Source organism: Primulina huaijiensis, chromosome 8, assembly GCF_012295235.1.
Source record: "Primulina huaijiensis isolate GDHJ02 chromosome 8, ASM1229523v2, whole genome shotgun sequence".
Classification (NCBI taxonomy): Eukaryota; Viridiplantae; Streptophyta; class Magnoliopsida; order Lamiales; family Gesneriaceae; genus Primulina; species Primulina huaijiensis.
Genome location: NC_133313.1, coordinates 1,947,121 through 1,970,740, shown reverse-complemented (window position 1 = coordinate 1,970,740; position 23,620 = coordinate 1,947,121). Strand labels below are relative to the sequence as shown.

At 34.1% G+C, this 23,620-nt stretch overlaps 1 protein-coding gene across 2 annotated transcripts; it reads right to left on the bottom strand.

The window, feature by feature from the left end:
• Window positions 1-533: 533 nt before the first annotated feature.
• LOC140982420 (ATP-dependent DNA helicase SRS2-like protein At4g25120) lies at window positions 534-22,879 on the bottom strand. 2 transcript variants are annotated; one of them, XM_073448914.1, is made up of 29 exons: window positions 22,107-22,879; window positions 21,038-21,836; window positions 20,920-20,961; window positions 20,606-20,769; window positions 19,663-19,858; window positions 19,330-19,386; window positions 19,138-19,243; window positions 18,916-19,049; window positions 18,715-18,789; window positions 18,477-18,602; window positions 18,282-18,413; window positions 18,090-18,173; window positions 16,192-16,305; window positions 13,422-13,522; window positions 12,625-12,691; window positions 12,245-12,295; window positions 11,302-11,379; window positions 10,963-11,172; window positions 10,811-10,849; window positions 10,565-10,636; window positions 10,393-10,479; window positions 10,265-10,321; window positions 8,490-8,695; window positions 8,305-8,398; window positions 7,830-7,880; window positions 7,193-7,255; window positions 6,970-7,029; window positions 5,411-5,473; window positions 534-954 (listed from the first exon to the last, which is right to left on the bottom strand). In XM_073448914.1, the coding sequence occupies exons 1-29, from the start codon at window positions 22,217-22,219 to the stop codon at window positions 865-867; spliced, it is 3,531 nt and encodes a 1,176-aa protein (XP_073305015.1). In that variant the 5' UTR covers window positions 22,220-22,879; the 3' UTR covers window positions 534-864. The 2 variants fall into 2 exon arrangements, with proteins under 2 accessions (XP_073305015.1, XP_073305016.1); XM_073448915.1 differs by having other exon boundaries at window positions 12,254-12,295.
• Between the last annotated feature and the right edge of the window lie 741 nt (window positions 22,880-23,620).

The following is a 23,620-nucleotide window of genomic DNA, read 5'->3' as shown; positions in this document are numbered from 1 at the left end:
AATTGATCTACTTAGATTCTGACTTCAGTGTTCATGTTGTTTTTGGGTAAGTGAGATTCTTAGGCATATGCAATAGGAGCAAAACGTTGGTCTGTATTATACCAACATGACGGGGACGAAACTCTACGCATCTAATTACCGAATGAAAACAAGATTTATTAATTTGTTTTGACAGGAGAATACAACTATACAAGTAGTTTGCGAAAGGGTAAAACTTTATTTTCTTCATAGGATGAAACCAGTGATTAAATCTCTACAATAAAATCAACACTAAACATCCTTTTATGGTGTGCCCATGTAATGCTTTGTTTATATGAGTGCCCAATTAAAACTCTACAACTCGAAAAGTTTGCAGAAGAGTATAATCTTATTTTGTGCTTTTGTTTATTGATTCAGCTTCTCGATTCAATTTATGAACTACTTTTATAACAAAAAAAAACAAATTTTATTTTGGAGTGAAATAATTCTTATTAAAAAGAAAAAAGTGTTTATAATATATTCTCTATGAACAAGACCACCATGTTTAAAGCGTAAAAAGGCTCAATAAAGATTTTCAAACCTTCAGCAGAAATTACTATCAATCTCGAAAATTACATAACTTATTCATGTATTCTTACAAAACTCACAATGTCTGTTTATGCAATACCAAAAAGTACTCGTTATATGGTATGGACAAAGTTGAACCCTTGGATTTCTAATATATAGAATTAATCTCTCACGAAGAATGAGAAAATCCAGTAAATTGAAGGGTTTTGAGGGCACACATGAAGTCTTGTGCGAACTAGACTCATGTGCAAGAACAATAATCTACATATATAAAAAGCAATTACTCTCTAGAATCAGTTTCAATCTATTACAGTTTGGTCATAAGGATTTATATTCCTCAATCAAACGAGAAGCATGGAGGCGGGACGTTGGCACTGTTGTGCATCCAAGACTCTGTAAGTAAGCAATCTGTCATGTGAAAAGAGGAAAAGGCAACATTGTAAGAGTTGACAACAAGAAAACTAGGTGCTTTTATCATCATGGCTAGGTATATATATATATATGGGGAGTCTTTGAGGTAACTTTCATATTCTCTGTCTACCAGCTGATACAAAAGTTAACTTCGACCAATTTAAATCCTTGTTCGAAGTGTATAGTTTGTGAAATATTTTGACAAAGGCCATCTTGGAATCTTGCTAAATTATCTTTGAAACCAAGAAAGTTTTCATTGCCTATAGTAAATTGCCATGAACAAATTTTCATAATCTGACTAACAGAATTGAGGGCGTAAACTCGTATTCTTACAAAAATATTGTTTGAAAATTTCCTAGAATATTGTAAACTTGTGTACATATTCTTTTAGAGGGATTTTAGGAGCTCGTTTGTTAGTTTCCTAATTAGGAAGATTTGTTTCCGGTTTTGTTTTAAAGTAGAGTCTATATATTAATGTACAGCCACTATGCCCATGATATACAAGAATTATTTCTCATTACTTTGATTGTTTTTCTGTCAATTTGGTTTCAGAGAAAAATCAAAGATCATAGGGCTTAAATTCACTTCCGAAAAATGTCCAAGGCCGAGATTCCCTGCCTCCACCCGAGACTCAACTTGTTTGAAACCCATCTGACAATCATCCCATTCAGATCACTACAATCCAACTCAATAGTGACAATTTCCTTCGATGGTCTCAAGCAATTAAAATGTACATCATGGGGAGAGGCATGATCAGCTATATTACTGGTAAAACAACCATATGACAAGCAATTTTCACTTATTTGACTCTTATATTCCATGTTCAGGAGTTGAAAAGATTAGAATAGTTTATGACAGTTTTTCATTCATTGCAGGCTAATGACACATTTAAATTTCGTAACATATTACACTGAAATCTGTTTTACAAGTGCCAAAATTTGCCTGTAAACTCCTTTCTGCCAGTAAAATATCTAAGGATTCCAATTGTTTGGCTTTCTTTCTTCCATACATTTGTGTTTTTCAGGACCAGAACTCGGGGAAGATGATTGGAACTGCTAGAGAAATGAATGGTTTGTACTACTTTGATGAAACTGTTTGCTGGATAAATAAGGCTCATGCATTAGGTAGCTTTAGTTCCACTTCTGTCAATCATCAAGTAATACCATGGCATAAACGATTAAGACATCCTAGTTTTTTTTGTAACCTTAAACATTTATTTCCTGCATTATTTAAAGGAATTAATTATTCAACACTTCATTGTGAAGCTTGTCATTTTGCTAAAGATCATTGTGTTTCCTTTCAAGCAAAACCATATTCTGCCTCGAAACCATTTTACTTGATTCATAGTGATGTTTGGGGACCATCAAAGGTTAAAACACTCTCTGGAAAAATATGGTTTCCGAATTTTATTGATGATCACACAAGAATATGCTGGATTTATTTACTAGAAAAAAAGTTTTAGGTTGGAACAAAGGTTTAAAGATTTCTTTGTCATGATTGAAAATCAATTTCAAACTAAAATTGGCATTTTAAGATCTGATAAGGGCACTGAATATTTCAATCAACATTTAGGAGCATTTCTTCTAAAACAATGAATCATTCACCAATCAACTTGTCGAGATACACCACAACAAAAAAACAAACATTTACTTGAGGTTGATCGAGCCATTAATTGCAAAATATCTTTGGGGGGATGCCCTTTTAACTACATGTTACTTGATAAATAGAATGTCATCTCGGATTTTGAAATTTGATAAACCTTTGCAAACCTTAAAAAGTTATTTTCATACCTCACGCATCACTACAAACCTCCTTTTAAAAATTTTTAGTTGTGTTTGCTATGTGTATATATCTAATGTTTTCTGGTCCGAACTTGATCAAAAATCTGAAAAATGTGTCTTCCTCGGCTATGCTTCTAACAAGAAAGGACATAAATGTTTTAACCATGTCACAAAAAAAATTTTGAGAACATGGATGTCCAATTTGTGGAGGATGAATCATTTTTCAGACAAATTACCTTCAAGGGGAGAAAATAGTGGTTGAGTATGATAATTTTTGGGACACGTTACTTGTTCACGAAATAATACCAATGGCTTAAGATCCCTTAATTGATTCCGATAAACACTTTGTGGAAAAAACTATTGGCAGTACGGAAACCAGTAGTATCACGTCTTTGCTAGACATTACTTTATCTGAGACAAGGGAAGAAAAGCCCCAACAGGAACTTCAAGTCTACACCAGAAGGCGTTTCCTCAAAAATGCTACTGCCCATTTATTTCTCAATCAAATGATCAATCCAACTTGCTAAGTGATGGTTCTACAAGTCAGGGTAATATTCCTTCCACTCTATCATTTGATATATCTCCCTTTGATCTTGATATTCCAATTGCACTTAGGAAAAGAACTCGAGCATGCACTAACCATCCCATTGCCAAGTTTCTATCTTATGAAAAATTGTCAAACACTCATAAAGCATTTGTCTAAGATTTCTAACATGTTTGTTCCACGAATTGTCCAGGAAGCATTAGGTGATCCGAACTGGAAATTAGCAGTGATGGAAGAAATGAAGGCTCATAAGAGAAACGATACTTGGACTGTGGTTGATCTACCGAAATACAAAAAATAGCTGTGTGCAAATGGGTGTTTACGGTAAAGTGCAAATCTGATGGAAGTTTTTTTTGATACAAGGCCATACTTGTAGCTAAAAGATTTACTCAAACTCACAGAGACTTTTGCCCATGTCGCTAATATTAACACAATCAGAATGTTTTGCCTCTTGCAGTTATCTCCAACAAGCCATTTTATCAGTTTGATGCTAAAACGTGTTCCTGAATGGAGATTTACAAGAAGAAGTGTATATGGACTTACCTCCAGGTTTTGAAGAAAGGTTTGAAAAAAAAAGTGTGCAAGTTGAAAAAACCCTACATAGGCTAAAGAAGTCCACTAGATCCTGGTTCGAGCAATTTGGGAATGCAATGAGGAGACATGGTTTTTTACAAAGCCAAGCTGATCACATTTTAATTTTCAAACATTCCACCAAAGGTAAAGTGGTCATCTTAATTGTCTATGCTGATGACATTATCATGACCGGAGACGATTATCTTGAGATGAACAATTTGATGTTGAATTCGATATCAAGGACCTTGGAAAGCTGAAATATTTTCTCGGGATGGAATTCGCCAGATCGAAGAAGGGGATTTTCATCAGCCAACGTAAGTATGTTCTTGACTTACTCAAACAAACAGAGAGAACTGGTTGTAAGGCAACATATACTCCAGTTGAACCTAATGTTAAGCTGTAAGCTGCAGCACCTAATGAAGTGATGGACAGATAACTTATCAAAGATTAGTTAGAAAGTTAATCTATTTGGCACATACCAGACCCGACATAGCTTTTGCAGTAAGTGTTGTGAGTCAGTCTATGCATTCACATGGACATCCTCATTTCGAAGCTGTCTTCAGAATCTTGAGATATCTCAAAGGGACATCTGGGAAAGGACTTTTGTTCGAAAATAGAGGCTACCTTCAAGTGTAGGCCTATACAGATGCAAATTAGGCAGACGATGTAAATGATAGAAGATTTATCTCAAGATATTACACCAATATTGGAGGTAATATGGTTACTTGGAGAAGCAAAAAACAAAATGTTGTTGCAAAGAGTAGTGTTGAAGCAGAATTTTGGTATGTTGCAAATGGATTTTGCGAAGCGCTGTGGATAATGATTTTTTTGGAAGAGTTGAGGATTCTTATACAAACCAATTCAAGTCAATTGTGCAACAAAGCGGCTATTTCTATAGCTCATAATCCAGTTATACATGACAGAACAAAACATTCAGAAGTGGATAAGCATTTTATCAAGGAAAAATTTGACAGTGGTGTATTATGTCTGCCTTATATACCTACTACAAGTCATGCAAAGGTCTTCCTACAGTACAGTTTGAAAATTTGGTTGGCAAGCTTCCTATGAGTGACATATTCAAGCCAGTTTGAGGATAAGTGTTGGAAGATTTCCTAGAATATTGTATATTTTTTTACATATTCTTTTAAAGAGATTTTAGGAGTTAATTTGTATTTTCCTAATTTAGGAAGATTTGTTTCCGGTTTTGTTTGAAAGTAGAGTCCACATATTAATGTACAGACACTATGCATATGATATACAAGAATTATTTCTCAATACTTTAATTGTTTTTCTGTCAATTAATATATAAAAATCTTCAAAAGATTTTCGTTTGAAATGAGATTATTGCACCACTTGGCACTCGGTGGATCTGCCTCTGCTGCCAACAGCTTATAAGAATTTAAAGCAGTGATAGAAGAAGATAAAAATTTGACTATGCGTCAAAAAATGTGGAGAACTGATCCAATTGGTCATGAGATGATGAAAGCTTGAGATCAGGCTTTTATGCCTACAGGTGACAATGTTAAGAAATAAAATACAGAGGATAGCAAAATACCTGTTTGGAAGTTGCTTCAGATGAACCCATCGCACTCTCAATTCTAAGTTTCTGAAAATGTTCCTGAATAAAAATATTGAAACGCGTAAGATAGTGATGGTAACATAACCAAGATTAGAAACATAAGAACATGTGCACGAAACTTAAAAGGCGCAAAGTCATACTGTCACATATTACTTCGACAAATTGTCTAACAGATGAGGGGCGTTTAGAAAAATGACCTTTCCTTCAAAAGTGTTTTGAAAAATGACCTCAATTTCACTAAAAACACATGGTCCCAAATGTGATGCCATGTGTTTGTGTGATGGAGGTCATTTTTCACAGAAGTTTCTGAGAAAAGGTAATTTTCAAATATTTTAGGGGGGAAATTGTTTTTCAGCCTGGCCTGATAACAGTACAAAAAACCAACTTGGTTTACATTAGGTATTCAATATAACCCACCAATTGTTTATTTGTTTTGTTATGAAATTATACAAAACAAATAAAATAGATTGTAAATATTAAAAGAAACCAAAAAAATAATTTTCAATTAATATAGAATAACCGGATTGATCCGAGTCCCTTGAATATGAAAAACAAGTCAAGTATAATAACTTGCCCAGTTAACAACCAGATTCAAACAAGTTGGTCTTAAATGGATTGATTTTTTTCTCTTGGGTTTTTGGGTTTTCACTTTTTAATTTCTTTTTTTATTTAAACAACTATTGTGAAAGCTTGCTATTTGGGAACAATTGCTGAGAATCACTGGTAAATCAGTTCCCTGATATGAGGGAGATTTGATTGCATATTTTGTAACTATAAGGATCCTATTAGTTTGCTAAAATTCAAAACTGACTAGCTGAATGTTATGGTCCCGAGTTATGGATCTCATTACAGGGCTGTTAGCGAGTTTACGATGGATATTGAGGCTCGTTTTAGGAGAGAACCTCACGATCTCGTCTATGATTTGAGACTCATTAAATTGAACCTCGCGATCTTTTAACACTAAGCTTTTAGGAAAATTTATGCTTAACCATTTATGTTCATACAATAACTTATAAATACAAAGAATCGTTCTCCATGTCAACTACTGAAAGACCAAGATAAATTTCCCTATCAACTACTAAAGATAAACTCGAATTCTAAAGAAAAACACTTCTCCTAATCCTAGCACATATCCCATATTTATAGAACTTTCAAATAGATAAGTAGTAAACTAGAGTCCTAAAAATTTAAGTAAACTAGATTCTCTATCAGTTATCTTGAAAACTAGTGGGCTGGATATGTGTGCATCAATGATCATAACAGCGTATATTTCTATTCCATAACTTTAGCTTCATTTCCTATTGTATAGGTTGAAATTATTATCAATAAAAGGGAGAGTACCTTTATTTTCCTAATCAGTCAATAAATAAGCCATATTCTTTTCTACCCAATCTATATGGTATCAGAGTCAACATAGCAGCTTCCGTTTTTAACTATTATATAAAACTAAAGTAAATATACCACAAACCATTGCAGATGGCTTCCTTTGATGGCTTTCAAAGGAATTATAACCTAGAAACTTGAAGTAGAATTACCTGTTTTTCTCTCATTAAATGAGCACGCTTTTCAGCAGGAACTTGTTCCAACTTCAGTACCTTCATGAGAAAACAATAAACTTCTTAAGTATTGAACATGAGTGCAAATTTGCAAGCATCCTTGTATTATTTTGAGGGCAGTGTTGTGTTAAGTTTAAGCATTCAATTTTTCACTATCAATAGAAATAATACCCTTTCTTTTGAAGTGAGAAATGATACTTACTGATACTGCAAAGTGAAAGGCTTCATCAGATGTTAAACATAACTTCAGTTCACGCAAAACATCCTGATCAATGAGGAAGGGATTCCTTAGTTTATAACTACAGATAACACAAACAGAAACATGCAAAAATAGGAGACTATGCGGCTTTAAACCAACATAAGACTGTCTGAATCATCTAAAGTAAGATATCAAACTCATCCATAAGGGTTCGTAAGCTTTTTGAGGCTACCAGCATAATACTTTTTTGAAATTGATTTTTTTTAACTAGAATCTGTTCAAATGTATGTCAAGCTAAACTGTAATACAGTTGCACATGTTTGATAGCTACTCAGCGCTACCTGTTATGTATATTCTTGTATATATTGATGGAGCTAGACTGTTTTTTTTTTTTTTACCATTCTTTCTGGTCAATCATCAATTATGATCTAAAAACGTTTTAATTATCCATGGCAGTAGCTACTAGGAGACGCTGGTTTAAAATATCATACTGTATCCATGTAAATGAGTTCTTAATTAAAAGATAATGAAACAGAACTGGTAAAACCAAGGCAAGTTGATGCAAAAGGAGAAGTAAAGCTGGAGTTCAAAAAATAACAAAGTTGATGGATTGCAGTGCATTCAAATGGGCCACTACAACCTTGTGTGTGGTTTTTTTGGCACTTAGACGCTCATCAATCACAAAAGCAACCTGAATAAAATGAGAGAAAATAAACCTCTGGTAAGACAATATAAAACATTAAATAGTTATTCCAGGTTTCATAAAACTAGTTAATAGAACAGTTGAAAGGACGTGATTTGAACACATGCTCCAGTTTGCGCACGATGGTCTAAATGCATATTTTTATCATGGAGTCAGCCTTTTCTTTTGAAAGAGAATTGCAGCTTAGTTTCTCAATAATACAGAAAGAACAATATCCATCCGATGTCTGCATCATAGTGCCAGATACACTTCATGCAGAATGTAGAACAATTGAGAAACATACCAACCTCATAGAAAGGATAAACTTGGCTCCCAAAATTAAAATAAAATTTTGAACTAAAGGATGCAAGAAACTTTCTAAGACACATGGAAATTGGATGCAAGAGTTTGAAGGATAGGAGTTCTGGCTCACCTTGTCGAGTAATCTCTTGGGCTCACGAAATGCGGGTTTCTTGGCCCACTGATGGAACAGATGTGAAACAACAGCTCGATTCTCTGTATTGAACCTATATGTAATGAAGAATCAAAATACGAATTCGGTATAAATACACCTGTTAATCTATGGCATTCCACCACTGGTAAGCGTTGAAAGAAAACCTTTTCAAGAAGCTGCTGGAATAGAAAAAGCTTTCAGTTGCTTCACTAGGATCATTTGATGCCTCTTGGAGTGGATTATCAAAAGAAACATGCTGCGTTGTATTGCTTTCAGTAGATTCCATTTTCGGACCAACAGGAATCTGGAACACTTCTGTTTGCTCAATTTTCTTGTAACTTGCATTTGAACTCACTGAATTCAGATCTTCCTACACAAAACAAGAACAACAGACTAAATCTCATGAATATAAATGAAAATTCAGCAATGAATTAACCTGCACAACAACTTTCTACCAAAGTATATTTGGGCACAATTCTAGTCGGCATTAATCCAAGAGGATATAAAAATATTATGCGCTATGTATGTAAAGAAAAGAACCTTTTTGATGAAATGTTGAAGCAGATGACAATGACAACGGTAGATTGAGTAGACAACATCGACAACCGTAAATAAGATTTTTAGTATAATTTCCAAGGGTTGATTAAATGGTTGAGCATGTAAATTGTCGATTCACACTAAAAGGCACCATATGTAACATTTTATCCGTAAAAGAAACAAATGATCAATAACAAAACCAAAGAAATTTCTTGGCTTTTATAAACGTGTAAAATTTTCATTACTTAGAACATAAGCAACTGAAGTAAATACAGTGGGACTTACAGGTGGTAAAATAAGAAAATAATGGCAAATCATACAAGAAAAAATACTGACATGTGTCATACATCAATTGGAACTTGATAATAGGAGACTAAGTTGGAAGTTCAAAGACACTCCAGCACATCTTGATTCTAATTTCTGACATACATGAGAAAACAATCTGTAGAAATATTCAATTACACTAGAAGATTAGATTAGATAAATTAGTTACAATCAAATCTCATTGTATCTTAAAGTTAGGATTTTATTTTGTGAAATTTTTTAAAAAATTTCCTTTCCTTAATTGTTGGGATTGAGATTCTTTGTAACCTGTTAAATATGGTTGAATTCAGTCAATGATATCTATCGAAAAATTATATCATTCTCTCTTTTTTACACAGTCGTATTGATTTATTTTCTTTGAGTAAACATGTTCACAGTCGTATTGATTTATTTTCTTTGAGTAAACATGTGCATACTTTCAGAGAAACAGAACGGAGATTAGCAATAAAAAAAGTAAAAACAAGTTATCGACTTATAATCAACCTGTTCAATAGTAAGACTAGAAATAGTGGAAAACTAAAGTAGTTGTGTTCTCATCTTAGTAATAGATTTTTGCATGTTATCAAGCTCATGGTTCAGAAAATGACATTAACTTAATATTATTGGCCATTTTAATGTCATAGTAGGCAAGTCAACAATCTAAATGTGTGGTTTAGTGCAACACAAGGAGTGTTGTTGTAAAGGAACAGTTGTGAATTCGCAAATGTTTGATGTCAGATATGTTTCATGTATACTGAGGATTTGAGTCTAACTAAGATGGAAAATGTATGACCACTTGAGAACACAAAAACTCAATCACAAGGCATATTCACTTTTTGAAGTACGCAAAACGAAGTAGCTGGTATATGCTCCTAGGTATCTATAGTGGTTCTCGAGACTGCAATTTGTGTAACTGATAGATGGTGTTGTGGACGTAATTGAATTTTCTTTTCTTTGTTTTTCCCCGAATGATCTGAGCAATTTTTAGTAGGTTTTTACAATAAATTAATGAGCCCAGAATTGCATAAAAATAGAAATGTGCTCTTCAAGATTTTCCAGCAAATTACAGGATCATGTGATAGTGAAAAGAAAAGTTCACCTTGGTCTCCAGTAGATGATGTGGTATTTCTCTAAGAAAACGAGACGGTTGCAGAACCTAAAAGAGAAGTGTGCTGAAGCTGAGAAGGAACAGGAAATAAAGAAATCAAAAGCTGTTTGTAGATTTACCTGCCAGTTGGAATCCATAATTACATAGAGAATAAAAAGTTTTACACGTGCACGAGTCATTGCAACATAGAACAGGCGTCTCTCCTCCTACAAGTGGCAAAACAAGTCAGATAGCTAAATGACTTCTGAGGACAAGTTTGCATAGACGTTTTTCATCTAAACATAAGGTTACCTCAACAGAGGCACCATTTTCATTTAGAATACCACTGTATTCATGTAATAAGGGAACCTCTGTTTCATTTGCCTGAATAATTGACCCAAACCATGCGTCAGGTCCATGGTTGATAAATAAAAACAACACCCTTCAAGATAAAAGCATCAATTGCATGGAGTAACATATAGTCATGAAAAATACTATGATAGTAGAAGCCAAGAAGATCCGGCAATACGTCAGTAAAGCCAAGATTTGAGCTGCTACCTTTACAATGAAAACTGTGTCCCACTCTAAGCCTTTTGACTGCCACATGAAAAGAGAAGCAAAAAACTAAAAATTCAAGAAGTGTACACTTGCAAAAGTGCCGCACACCAAGAATGAAGACTAAATGTCTATGACAGTTAGACTGGCAGAACCTGGTGGATAGTAGTAAGGGTGACAGAGTGTTTATTGTCATACTTTCTTGATTGAAAATTTTCTTGTTCGCGTACAGAAATATGATCAATAAAAGCTTTTAGTGTAGTCACACAACCTATGCCCTCTGCCATACCATCATTTCCACCTTCTGCAACACTATGTATTGTTGTCAGAAACAAAGATACATCATCTAACAGATACTGCAACACCTGCACAGTGGGACAACACAATTAGTCTATGTACAAAATGTACTTGCCACACTTGAGAAGGAAGATGTTATATTTCTGCCATCTGCACCATTGAATATTTAAGAAGATACAATAGAAGTCCACGCTTACAGATCGAAGATCATTATCCTCATTTAGCAACTTGCTTCCATCAACATCAAGAACTGCTCGTTGTTCAAGAAGGTATTTCTACAGAAGCAGATATTAGAAGGAAAAATTTTCTTGTGTCAAAATGATAAATAGGAATAGGGGTGATGGAGAGACTACAAACAGTATGTTGCAAATGAAAAAATAGAAACCAAAATCTACCCAAAACTTGTTTTCTTTTTACTTTTCAGAAAAGCTGCCAAGAAGAAGGGGGGTTGGGTTTGGCGGACCCCTAAAGTTAGCTTTGCAGTCAATGATTCAAGTTTTATCAAAAACATCCATAACTTCAAACCAATTTTCAGCAGCGTGAAAGACGTGTAGTAGAAGCGTAACCATAAAGTACAATCCAAATCAAAATGTGTATTTAACCGCAATCCTACCTTCTAGCAGCCAATTTTAATCAATTCATGAACATTTGAATTTCCACTAATGTGATCAACACAATCACCCAATTAATTTCACTGATCACTGAGTGATGTTAACACAACAAGAATATGAGATATTGATGAAACAATACGTAGTGCAAAGTTTCTTCAGCCAAGGGCTGAAATTCAATTCAGTACAAAAGATGCAACATAAATTTACGTATCAATTGAAGAAAATGAAGTTCATTCTCCATAAAAAAATTAATCCTGAAATTCCGGAAAACCTTTCCAATACTTTAGATAAAATAGTGAATTATACCATGAAAATCATAAAATTAGTAACAATTAATGGTATAGGTTGTTATTTAATGAATAAAAGGACAGTAAAGTCTAATATTCAACAATAGCTGATGAACAGTGCTAGTCTACAAAAATCAGGCAAAACTGTATGTTTGTATTATATTTTTTAAAAATCTTATCGTAAACAGGAAGCGAAGTAAAGGAAAGGCAATTGCTATTTCTCTAAACAAAGACAAAAGAACCTGAGGCACCATGTTTGCCACCGAAGTAATAACAGCGGAAATTGATTGTTCCTGAAAGCATGAAATTGGTAAATGAAGAAGTTTGTTAACATTTTTCGTTAAAAGAAAGAAACATGTTTAAGATACGATACGAAGGTTAAAAATATGGAAAGATAAACATGTTTGTCATAAAAACATTAGATATAACATAGGCGAAGATGCCGACAAAAGTTGAAGCACCATAATGTTCTAGTTAAAGAAATAAATAAACTTCACCTATCAATATTTATTGCAATGAAAAGAAAAATATTAACACAAGGTTGTGCTAATGGCCCAAATATCTTGTGAAAGGCATAGAAAATGAAATACACAAACCCAATCAATTTTCCGTGTTGACTTACTCTATTGACAAGTTTCGATATCATGTCTAGAGTGAGTAACACCTTACGTCCTTGAGTCAGCTGGGCCCTACAATCAAGTTAAATTGTGAACCTTCAGCACATGGAATATATAAAAACTTCAAAAAAAAATAAAAGAAAAGTTTACACAGTGGATACTGGTAGTAGAAAGAGTTATTCATAAAGAAAAGGCAGTTATCTTGCTTCCAAATGAACGTCTGACGGAGAAGTTTCCTGTGTTGTGGTTTCCAAAGTTTTACTACTATTCATTTATCCAACAATTACTTAAATAGGCTAATTATCTGCATATTCAAGTCACTAACATTTTACAGGTAGTTGGGGTATTAGAAAAATATTTATTACCAATAATATAACTGATTTTGGTATTTTACTCTCTAGACAGAGTTTCCATAATACAAAAAGTCAAAGGCATATCTGGTAATACATAACCTCTCTGGATATATTATTCAAATCTATAGAATTGCTAATTCATTTAAAAGGAATATTGTGAAGAAATAGTTCGAATTAAGGATAATTGTATCGTCCACTAATATCAACATGAGCATAAAATATAATTTTCACATGCATCACAGTTCCATGCGGTTCGACTATATGCAAAAAATGAAACTAATCAACAAAAGTCTAATAGCTGCCAAAGCTAGTCCAAGTATGGATGTCAAGAAATCATAATAATCTCAAAATAAACAAATGGTTTTTAAGTAAAACCAACCTTGATCATCATATTACTGGCTTGGGTTTTCACTACATTTCTAATAATGATAAAGACATACAGAACAAACCTCTTAAAGGTTCCAGATATCTTTGCATTAAATATGTCACGTGATGCTGAAATAAAGCTGCATTTCCTTACTGTTGAAACCTTGTCAATGTGCTCAATCACCTGAAAAGTTGATCAGCAAAAAAACCCGAGAAAGTAGTGGATAACTCATATATATATACATATATATAAAGGCCACAAGACTACTGTTATTAAAATTTCCCAAGTTAAAACATCCAAAAATATATTTTAATGTCAATTGATATGATAATTGAGAATTGGATATTGGGATCCAAATTCCAAGATTGGGATAAAAAATCAAGTTTTGGAAAAAATTGAAGTCTCATGGACCTGAGGACACAAGCACCGACCTGTGCTCATTATTTTGCCCTGTCACAACCTTAACACGGTATATGGAGTGACAAATGTCCACATTTTTTATTGGACAGGGCACTTCATGGTATCACAAACCTGACCACAGCTTTGAAAGCCCAACATGCATGGATCGATCACATTTTTTACCATGGATCTATACTCCATGGTCTGGAAATTTAGGATTCTTCTGAACGCATATAAATAGATTCCTTGTCCAAATTTTAGGTTCAACATTATGATGAGCCAGTGATGAAAAGAGACGGTTCACTGTATTCAACACCACCACACCACAACCCACCACCCCCAAAAAAAAAAAAAATTTCTTTTACCCATAATTGTGTTTCCCGATGGATTCCAAAGGACCCGCTGACTTCACCCTTCTCTCAAGTTGGAAGAATTTGAGGTGTTGAGATTCTCAAAGAAGGCAACTGGTAAATGTCTTAAACCTTCTAATCTCTTGTACAGTTGAAAATTTTGCTAAATGGTTTAAGCGAAATTTGTGGGATTGTTGAATACCTCACTTTTGGGGATCTATTTCCTGATATTGGGAGATGTAATAATCTTTCATGCTAGTTAAGGAACTTTAGACCAGTAGATGCGTATATAAAATAATGTTGCATGAGATTGTGGTCTTATCTTCTTGGATTCTTCTCAAAATGGCATGCTGTTGCAACCCTAATTTCATAGATCAAATATAATTCTGAATTCTAAAATGTAAGTTTATATATGAAATATAAAATGTAAACCAAGAGTATTAACTCTGTACAAGAGCTCTTGCTCTCCTCTGGCAATGCTAGATACAAAAATCAAGGAAAATAACCGAATGAAACCCCAGCCCTCCCCCTACTTCACATTTTATTCCTCTCTCCCCCAGGTCTAGATTCTCCCACGTCTAGATTCTCCCAAGGCCTTGGGAACTCTTGGGCCTAAGTCCTTTATTAGGGCCCATTAAGTATTGAGGCACGTAATACATGCTTTGAGAGGCTTCATTTAAATAGCAAGTTCATGATACTAAAATAGTACATAGGCAATTCTAAGAAAAACAGTATATAGGCATGTGCTACATGTTACTGAGAAAGTGAACGTAAGAGCATTGCATTGTAACCTATTGAACTTCTCTCTTTGCTCTTGTTGTTTCCATTTCATGTGGGCGACCTTGGAGTGGATGTTGATAACGAGACATATTGAGGCCGCGGGTCTCAATGGATGCAGTAAAATGCATGACTGATGTCTCAAGAAGAGGATGATAGGCACATCATGCATTAGTCAGACTCACAGCCATGTGGGTCAATAGAGGTGTAGACATGTAGTTGCATAAGAACCCACACCTTATTCATCTCTTGCACCTTGATATCATATATGTGTTTCATATGCACGACCATGTTCATATGTATCTCATATTCAAATTTGTATGCATAACGGGTTCTCGTTTATCTTTTGTGTTGGGTGTCAGTCGCTTGCATCCCATTCTTGAGGCATGTCTATTCCACAAATAATGGATTTATTACAGATTGCTCAAGACTTGCAGCGAGGCAAATGGACATGTTAGATGTCCGAAGCCATGGACGTTCATTTCATCAATCTTTCGCCTTTGTCATACATGCGTTAGATTTTTATCATTTGTATTGTTGTACATTTTCTCATACACGAAGCCTATATAACTTCATTCATCTTGTCTAATTATTGGGATGCCGGAGGGTTTTTCTGGGGCATATAGGCACCCGCCACCGCCTCGCTGAGTAGGCGGTTTAATTTTTTTACACTATTATTATACATAGTTATATAAAATCACGCAATGCAATTACAAATAGTCATAATTCTTTATGTAATATATGTAATTAAATGATGTTTGTGCATAAATAAACTTCATACAATATAATAAAATACAATTTATACAAATTGCAAATATATATATAAATAAAAATGGGGCATCAGCCGCGGTGGTGGGCGGTTCGAGACGGAAGGAGGCGGGGGTTGTGGGTGACTGGGCTGGTGTGACTATAATGTTTTGGAAGAAAGTGTATAATTGTATTAATAATTAGGATTTTTTTAATTTTGTTGACTTTGACCGCCTCACTCACCTCTGCTCATTTTCTACCGCCTACAGAACCGCCTAAGGTAAAAGGCAGTGCGGTTGACGAGGTGCCTCCCGCCTAGGCGGCCGCCATTTAGAGCATTCCTTGTTGCATTTAGATGGTGGATGCTAAATGTCATTCTTTTACCAATTTATAGTTTTGAATGAGATACTCCTTTTACGTGTTGGCCCAATTAGTTCAATTTCTAAGTTATAGTGATAATTATGTTGACGATGAAAACCCAAGACCTCATATCATAAAGCTTGAAACCTAGAAGTCGTATCCAAAAAAAATTAACTAGAAGTTTAGAATGCATAATCACTGGAATAATAGAAAAAATACCTTCTTCTTTTCCTCATTCTCAAATGGCAGGAAAGCCTTGAATACTTGACGAAATGGGCCATCGTCACAACCAGGCAAGGTGGTATTCAGCATGGCAATAATAGCTCGAACAACCTGTTAAAAGGTAAAACGTCTCAATCACAGTTTTTTTTATAGGAAACTGTATTATATACATTAATTAGAAGCAATAATTATAGCAGACAAATGATCCGCACCGAAAGAAAAAAAAAGACAAAAACCATGCTCAACTCCAATTTCTCATAAAGTCTGAAATCGAGAAGTTCTTAAACTCTACATGTTTTTCAATCCAGCTAGATGCCTGAATCTTAATTTTGTCTCAACATTCTTCAACTGACTATTTTAAATAGTCAAAAGTGAGCTTTTAATTTGGAATAAAGAAGTTTTCGGAAACACGTAAATGAGATTGGTGGAGTAAGAAAATAAAATTTGACGCTAGAATGAGCAAGAACTTGAGGGTCAGTGCTCAAATGAGTTAGCAGTCGAGAGGAATGATACCAAATGTCCACTAGAAGAGCTCGTATGCCAAAGAAATCAGATAGATAATCAAAAGACGAAAGTGAAATGGTTGAGTGATGGGGATCGTAACACAAAATTTCGGTATCAGGCAGATGTATCAGATCTCCTTGGACAAAATCCCAACATTCCTAAAAAAATGTCAACCTAAAACCAACTGGATCCGAAGCTTTTTCCGTCGCTCTCAAACATTGTTCTTTTAATCTCATCCACTGAAAAAAGCTATCCAACTCTTTTTTTGTATTTGAAACTAAACTTTATTATAATGATAGAAGGGATTACAAACAAGTGGATGAGTAATCCGCAAAAACACATAATAAAGGTGATATTATTAAGCAATGCACTTCAGAAAGAACAAATAAAGAAGAATGGCTCGGAAAATTCCAACTTCTTACATATAAGTATCTAATATTTGAAACTTTTGACTCTGGATGTATCTGACGAGCAAAGACTATGTTTTCAAAGATATAATGCTTTCACTTAAAATATTGTTAACAATAGAATTGATCTTAAATAACTTCAGATTTCCCCAACCTTTGCACACTGGTTGAGATTACATTTGCCATTCATTTATATACGGGAAGTCTATATCTATTTAGTGCAAATAAGATTCACAACGTCAATTAAAACTCCAACATTGAACCCAATCTAGATTGTTTCCGTCAAGCAATTAGACATCAGTATTTCCTTTTCCTTCTTAATAAGATTTTATGGAAGCCACAAAAAAATTGGTAACAAAATCACAATTTCCGTCAAGATTGAACTCCTAATACTTAGCACAAAGAAGAGCTCCTTCTCAACATACAACCCTAAATGCATGCTTATGCGCTATAAGAACAAAGTATATGTTGATAAGTTTACCCATGTTTGAATAAATCAATTTACATATAGATTTGATTTAATTTGAGTTGATTTTGGCATGACAGTATTGTGATAGAATATTATCCCTGATTTGATGTGATTTAATTTTGTCATCTTTGCCTATTTAAATGAATATTTTTGACTGAATAATATATGAAAAATAAGAATGAGAAAGAGTTTCTCTTCCAATGCTAAACTTCTCAGAAGTGGGAAGTCGACACTGAATACTGATCGAGGGAGAAATGTCACTCAATGCTTAAAGAAGAATAAATGGTCATTCATTGCTGTTAAGCCAGATTCTTGACTTTCAGAGGAATGACTACATTTTGAATATTACGTGTTACAACTCCATGATATCCAACTTCACTCATTTCATAAATAGAAAGTGCAATTGTAGGCAAATATGATAAATAATAGGCCTAGCAGATAAAATCTAGTTCAAATTTAAAGAAAACCATAAAGTAGTTATGGAACTTGTGAGAATTTAAACTCAAATTTGCTACCTTTTTGCGATAGAAGGCCACTCCATGTGTGTTAAAAGGTATTTTTCTACTGCGGAAAGCAGTTTGTAATATTCTACCGGTTACCTGTTTAACAAAGAATGGCCACATTAAGTGCACGGGTGGCATACAACGTTTATCTAATGGCCGAATGCACCTGCACTTAAAGTTGAACATAACTAAAATTAACTTAACCTGCCTCCGGTAGAGCACAGCAATATTTCCACAGGAGGAATTAGCAGATGAAGGGTCTGATGTGATTTCCAATACTTTATCGATCACAAAAGCACACTGTGCATTTTCATTGCCACACTCCTTCATAGTTATCTGGTCAAAAAAAATTAGTCATAATACAAAAGGAGAAAGCACAGAGTTTTCAAGGTTGTTTACCTTTGACCCAGAAGCGTTATCCGTAAGAACATCCTTTGAATTGCACCTTTTTAAATTATTTTGTATGAGGTTTGATGCAGCTTCAACAATGCAGCGAGTGGACCTATAATTTTTATTTAGTCTCACCTGAAGAAATGAGAAGAAGAAACATCGTTAAATTAACTGCATTTTTCTAAAACTAGCAGCTTTTCAAACATAGACTGTGTATATTAGAGGGGGGAAATAACACAAGGCTAACCTCTTTGTACATTGGAAAATCTTTTCTAAATGCATCGAATCCAGAAACATCAGCGCCATTAAAACTAAAAATTGACTGCAGGATGATTGGTGAATTGTGATTAAAAAAAATCAAATAAATTATTAGAAAATTACTCCAAAGGTAAATCAAGAGGCAATATTACCAAGTTTAAAATTAAAAAGTATTGAGGAAGAAATGAACCTGATCTTCATCACCAACAATAGTTATACGTTTATGGGATGCAAGGATCCGCAGCAAGCTATATTGCATGACACTGGTATCCTGGAATTCATCAATCACAATTGCTTTCCATGATTCTTGATACTCCTCAAGTACTGCGGACAAGATCACAAGATAATTAAAAGGGTCATTACCCAACAAAATTTACTGAAATCCCATATTTAATTGGCGCATATGACAAACCTTTGGGAAAATCTGTCAGTAGCTTCACAGAATAATTGATGAAGTCGTGGTAGTCCAATGCATTACAAGATTTCAATATGTTATTGTAGTTCTGGAGAATTGTAGCCTGAAGCAGATTTTTTAACTTTCAATGCCAAGGGATAAAACCAAATGAAGCAAAAGGAAAAAGAAAAAAACTACATAACAACTTACTCCCATCTCATCGCCCATTTTATGAAGATCTTCAGGCGACCTTCCAGAAGCTTTAGCCTGAAACGTAGTATTTCCATTAATACAAGCAACACGACAATGAGATAAACAAAAAGAAAGACATGTGAAATACTTAAATCTAGTTGAAAGGTTAACTATGTTGGTGCATATTTTTCAACATCGTGTGTATCGGTGTTGGGTTCTATCAAGTCCTTGGCATTTTAAACACACTACAAGTGTGTCCTCTTGCTTTCAAGCCATTAGTTGTTAAAAGACATTATGAAGTTTAAATCCTTCTCCATAAATGTACACAGCAGAAAGACGGAAATTAATTACCTGAGTAACAAACTTTAGCCATTTCTTTGACTTGTCTTTGAAATGTTTAAGAGAATTAACCTCAGATAATTCAGTAAACTTGCAAAGCTCATTATTAGCCATTCTTTTTCCATCCTCCAATAGACGAACAGCCTCGATGATGGCTCTTCTTTGTTGGCCATGCCCATAAATTAGAAATTCGGTTGTGCGGCTTAACCTATAGAGATAAAATGTTCATATCAACCTGAGAATGATTAAAAAAAAGCCTATTCATAAGGTAAGATTAAGAATAGGATGATGGTTGAGGAAGAATCAAACTAAATGTTTCTTGCAATAGTAAATAACAAGTCCGGTGCACAAAATATTATTTTAGTGATATTGTCAGAATTAGCTTGAAGCGTGCGTTGACCAAGAAATCTATGCCAGGACAACTCATGAACTATTAGTGGTACTGAACAGAAGCACAATATAGTACTATGTATTAAAGAGCAAGCAAACACATTATGAAACTCAACAAGATGATTGATGTAAATGTCTTTACAATGTTTAAAAAATAAAACTAATTCTGCATTGGTGAAATCTAATAAACTAGCACCAATACTAGTGGCACCATCACCTTACCCAAAAAACTTTCCTCTGGACATTCTACAATAAGTCATTGGATAACAATTTTGGCATATTCCTGAACTTCTATCATGCTACGAGTTACATTGATTGTATATCATTTAAAAGTAGGTTCTTAAAAGTATAAACATAAGATAATATATCCAACCATGCAGTTAGTTCACTTATTATTTTGCATGCAATGATCCCATCGACGTGCAAATACTTGAATTGGATGGACTACAATCTGCTTTAATTGTTTATTCGTTGAAAATTTAATATAATCCAGCCAAAATGAACATTCAAAAGTAAATTAATTTGGAATCAAAATTATAATCTATGAGTGTGGAGATATACATACTTCTCAGCATGCTGACGACAGAGTTGCAAAGAAAATGAATGAAAAGTGCAGATAGTAAGATCTTTTGCTGCTTCCTTTCCAGCAAATGCTCCAATCCTCTCACGAAGTTCGGTGGCAGCAGCTGTGGTAAATGTCATAGCCAAAATATGGGACGTACCAATACCCTGGAATTTATTACAGAATAGAGTGGAAAAGAAGTTTATATCGTGGAAGAAAAAATGCACAAATATAAGAAGACCGGGGAAGGCCTAATCAGCTGGAGAGGAAAATAATAAGCTTGATCAACATGAGCATTTTCAATCACTAATCATTACCTCATTTAGAAGCATCAAAATTCGTGCAACCATGGTAGATGTCTGACATGGGAACCAATAAGATTAAGAATGAAAAGGGCAAGCAAACATGTGATTGAAAGATTGGCAGAAAGCAGACCTTCCCGCTTCCTGGTCCAGCAACAATCACCAAAGGGATTGAAATGTCAAAACATGCTGCTTCTCGCTGCCTCTCATTCAAAGACTGAATATACTTTGCATATTCTTCAGGCATGTTTTTAGCAACTTCATCCGGTGATTTGACCGCACCAGAATTTTGAATTTGTTTACTATTTAATTTTTTGTCGCTAACATCAAAATTAGTAACGGTGCTACCCTCTTCACAACTCGTAGACAAAATTTCACTATCCATTTGGTTAATTGAGCTGCTAATTGAGCTATCAACCCTCACATATTCTCCAATTAACTTTTGTTCACAGAGAGCATCAATTTGTTCTAAAATTGACTCATCAAAACCATTTGCCACAATATCATGCGTCATCAAACAGCCGTTCATATCAGGACAATCCAGAGGTTTCACAGAACTGTTATTTGAATTCCACTCACACCCATTGGCATAGCCATGTTGCTTTATGGGAGTGCCACACAAATTTATATCTGATCCATCTTCTGAAGAAAAACCTACTTTCTCTACCTCAAATCCAGCATCAACCAGTTCAATTCCACTGATTGATTCATTTGATGAACACGGACCAGCTCTACATCTAACTTGCCTATTGGAAATTGAGAGCATTTCACTCTTAACCATGTTCTTAACATGGTCACCTTTCTCACAATTTGATAAATTGCAACCTTTTGAAGAAACTGTAGCTGATATATTCGACGAAATTTCCGAAAGAGGAGCCCTCTTTATCTCACCGAATGTCACCTGGCTTTCTCTTACCTTCTCATCTTGATCCCTGAACCGATTAAAATTCAAATGCGTCAGAACTTCCAATATACAAAACATATATTGCCAATAACGACAATATTTAAAAGAAAATGTAATGGCTATGCCTGAAAATCTTAAAAAATAAGAAGAAAATGAACCATTAAATCCCGAACGAACCTTATTCCCACCCAATCTTGAATAATACTGAACAAGAAGTAATTTTTCCGCCAGTCCAGAATAATAAAACAAATTGACTCGATAAAACAGCCTTTTGGAAACTAATGGGATCATAACTTACTCTAAACGCGCTCGTTTGCGGGAGAGCAGTGCCTTCGCAGCCCTGAAACTTTGGGAAATTCGGGACCGCTGCTCTGCTGATAATTCACCTCCAGCATTTTCCTTGTCGTTCATATTTATATCTCATCTAAGTTGATAGCCGAGCCTGCGAGAACTCTTGGCTGATTGAGAACGAAATTCAATTCAACGGAGCCCTAGAGTACAGTGAAGTTGGAAATAGAGGTGGCCAATGTCATTTAAATTTTCCCTCCCATAGGCTACCCTTTTTATAATGGGCGTGGACAAAGAATTTAAGCAAATTGCAATGATATCCCCATTGTTGGTTAATTACTTTATAAATTAGGACATTTGTGTGGGAAAATTGTATTTACCTCCCCCAAAGAAATATTTTTAGAAAAATTGGTTCAAAAAAATATATTAAAAAAAAAGCAATAAAACCCCTGTCTAAAATTTTAAGTTCATAAAACCCTGAGTTTCTAAAAAAGCAAGCACATTTGTCTCATTTACAATAGTTTTACGCATGGTTTTTTAAAATATTGAGTTTAAAAGATCATTTTACTTTTTATGAAGATTTATATGTTTTTTGGATTTTTACTTGGTAGTAAAACATTTAATGGGAAAGATATTTCTTCTCTGAAAAATGAGGGGCGGTCAGTATTAAATACTCGGTGTGATAATAGTGATGTTCTGTGCTTTTTTTAAAAAAAAATTCAAACCGAATTGTCATATGCAATAGGTAGTATAGTAAAAAAAAATCACGATTTTACATGTAGGATTAGTCGGTTTTGATCTGTTTCAGGCGGTTAATGTCGGTTTGTGGTTTTTTCAAATTAAAAATATTAGAATATATATACAGATTTATTTGTAATCAATAATAATATAATGTCTTTCAAATATAAAATATAACTCAATCGTACAAAGTTAAAACTAGATAAAACAATTATTAAGATTCAAAACTAAGTAAATAATTGAACAACACAACACACTCACAACAAAATAACATTTACATTATTTTGTCATTTTTTTTGCTTTCAAACTTCAAACAACACATTTCCGGTAAAAGAAATAAATACTCTAATATAATACTAATATGAAGAATAATTAAGAAGAATATAAGTTTTCTGTGTATGAGCAATAATTTCGAAGAGAGTTGAGATATATTGAATATCGACTTATTTAATTGAATATGTTTTTACAAATTATTATAATCATATGCCAAATATCATGGCAAGCGGTTTAGATATGGTGGCTTGGCGTTGTTCTTGATTAAAAAAATAATAATCGACATACGTATGCAGTGTGATTTATGATTATTATTTTATCGTAATTTTTGTAAAATATTAGAAAAAAACGATGCAGTGCAATTTGGTTCGGACTGTGAATAAAAAATGTGATCACCCCTATTAAACACTGCAAAGTTGAAGAAAGAATTGTCAGATGAGCATGCAGCATGGTACGTACTAATTAAGTAGAAATTAGAATTGTGGTACTAAACCATATTATAAAAATAAAATA

Coding starts and splice junctions, on each gene's coding strand:
- LOC140982420 (XM_073448914.1), bottom strand. CDS start 22,219: ATGAACGACAAGGAAAATGCTGGAGGTGAATTATCAGCAGAGCAGCGG. Junction 12,296..12,624: donor TATCGAAACTTGTCAATAGA/GTAAGTCAACAC, acceptor TCATGCTTTCAG/GAACAATCAATTTCCGCTGT. Junction 5,474..6,969: donor ATTTAATGAGAGAAAAACAG/GTAATTCTACTT, acceptor ATTTTTATTCAG/GAACATTTTCAGAAACTTAG.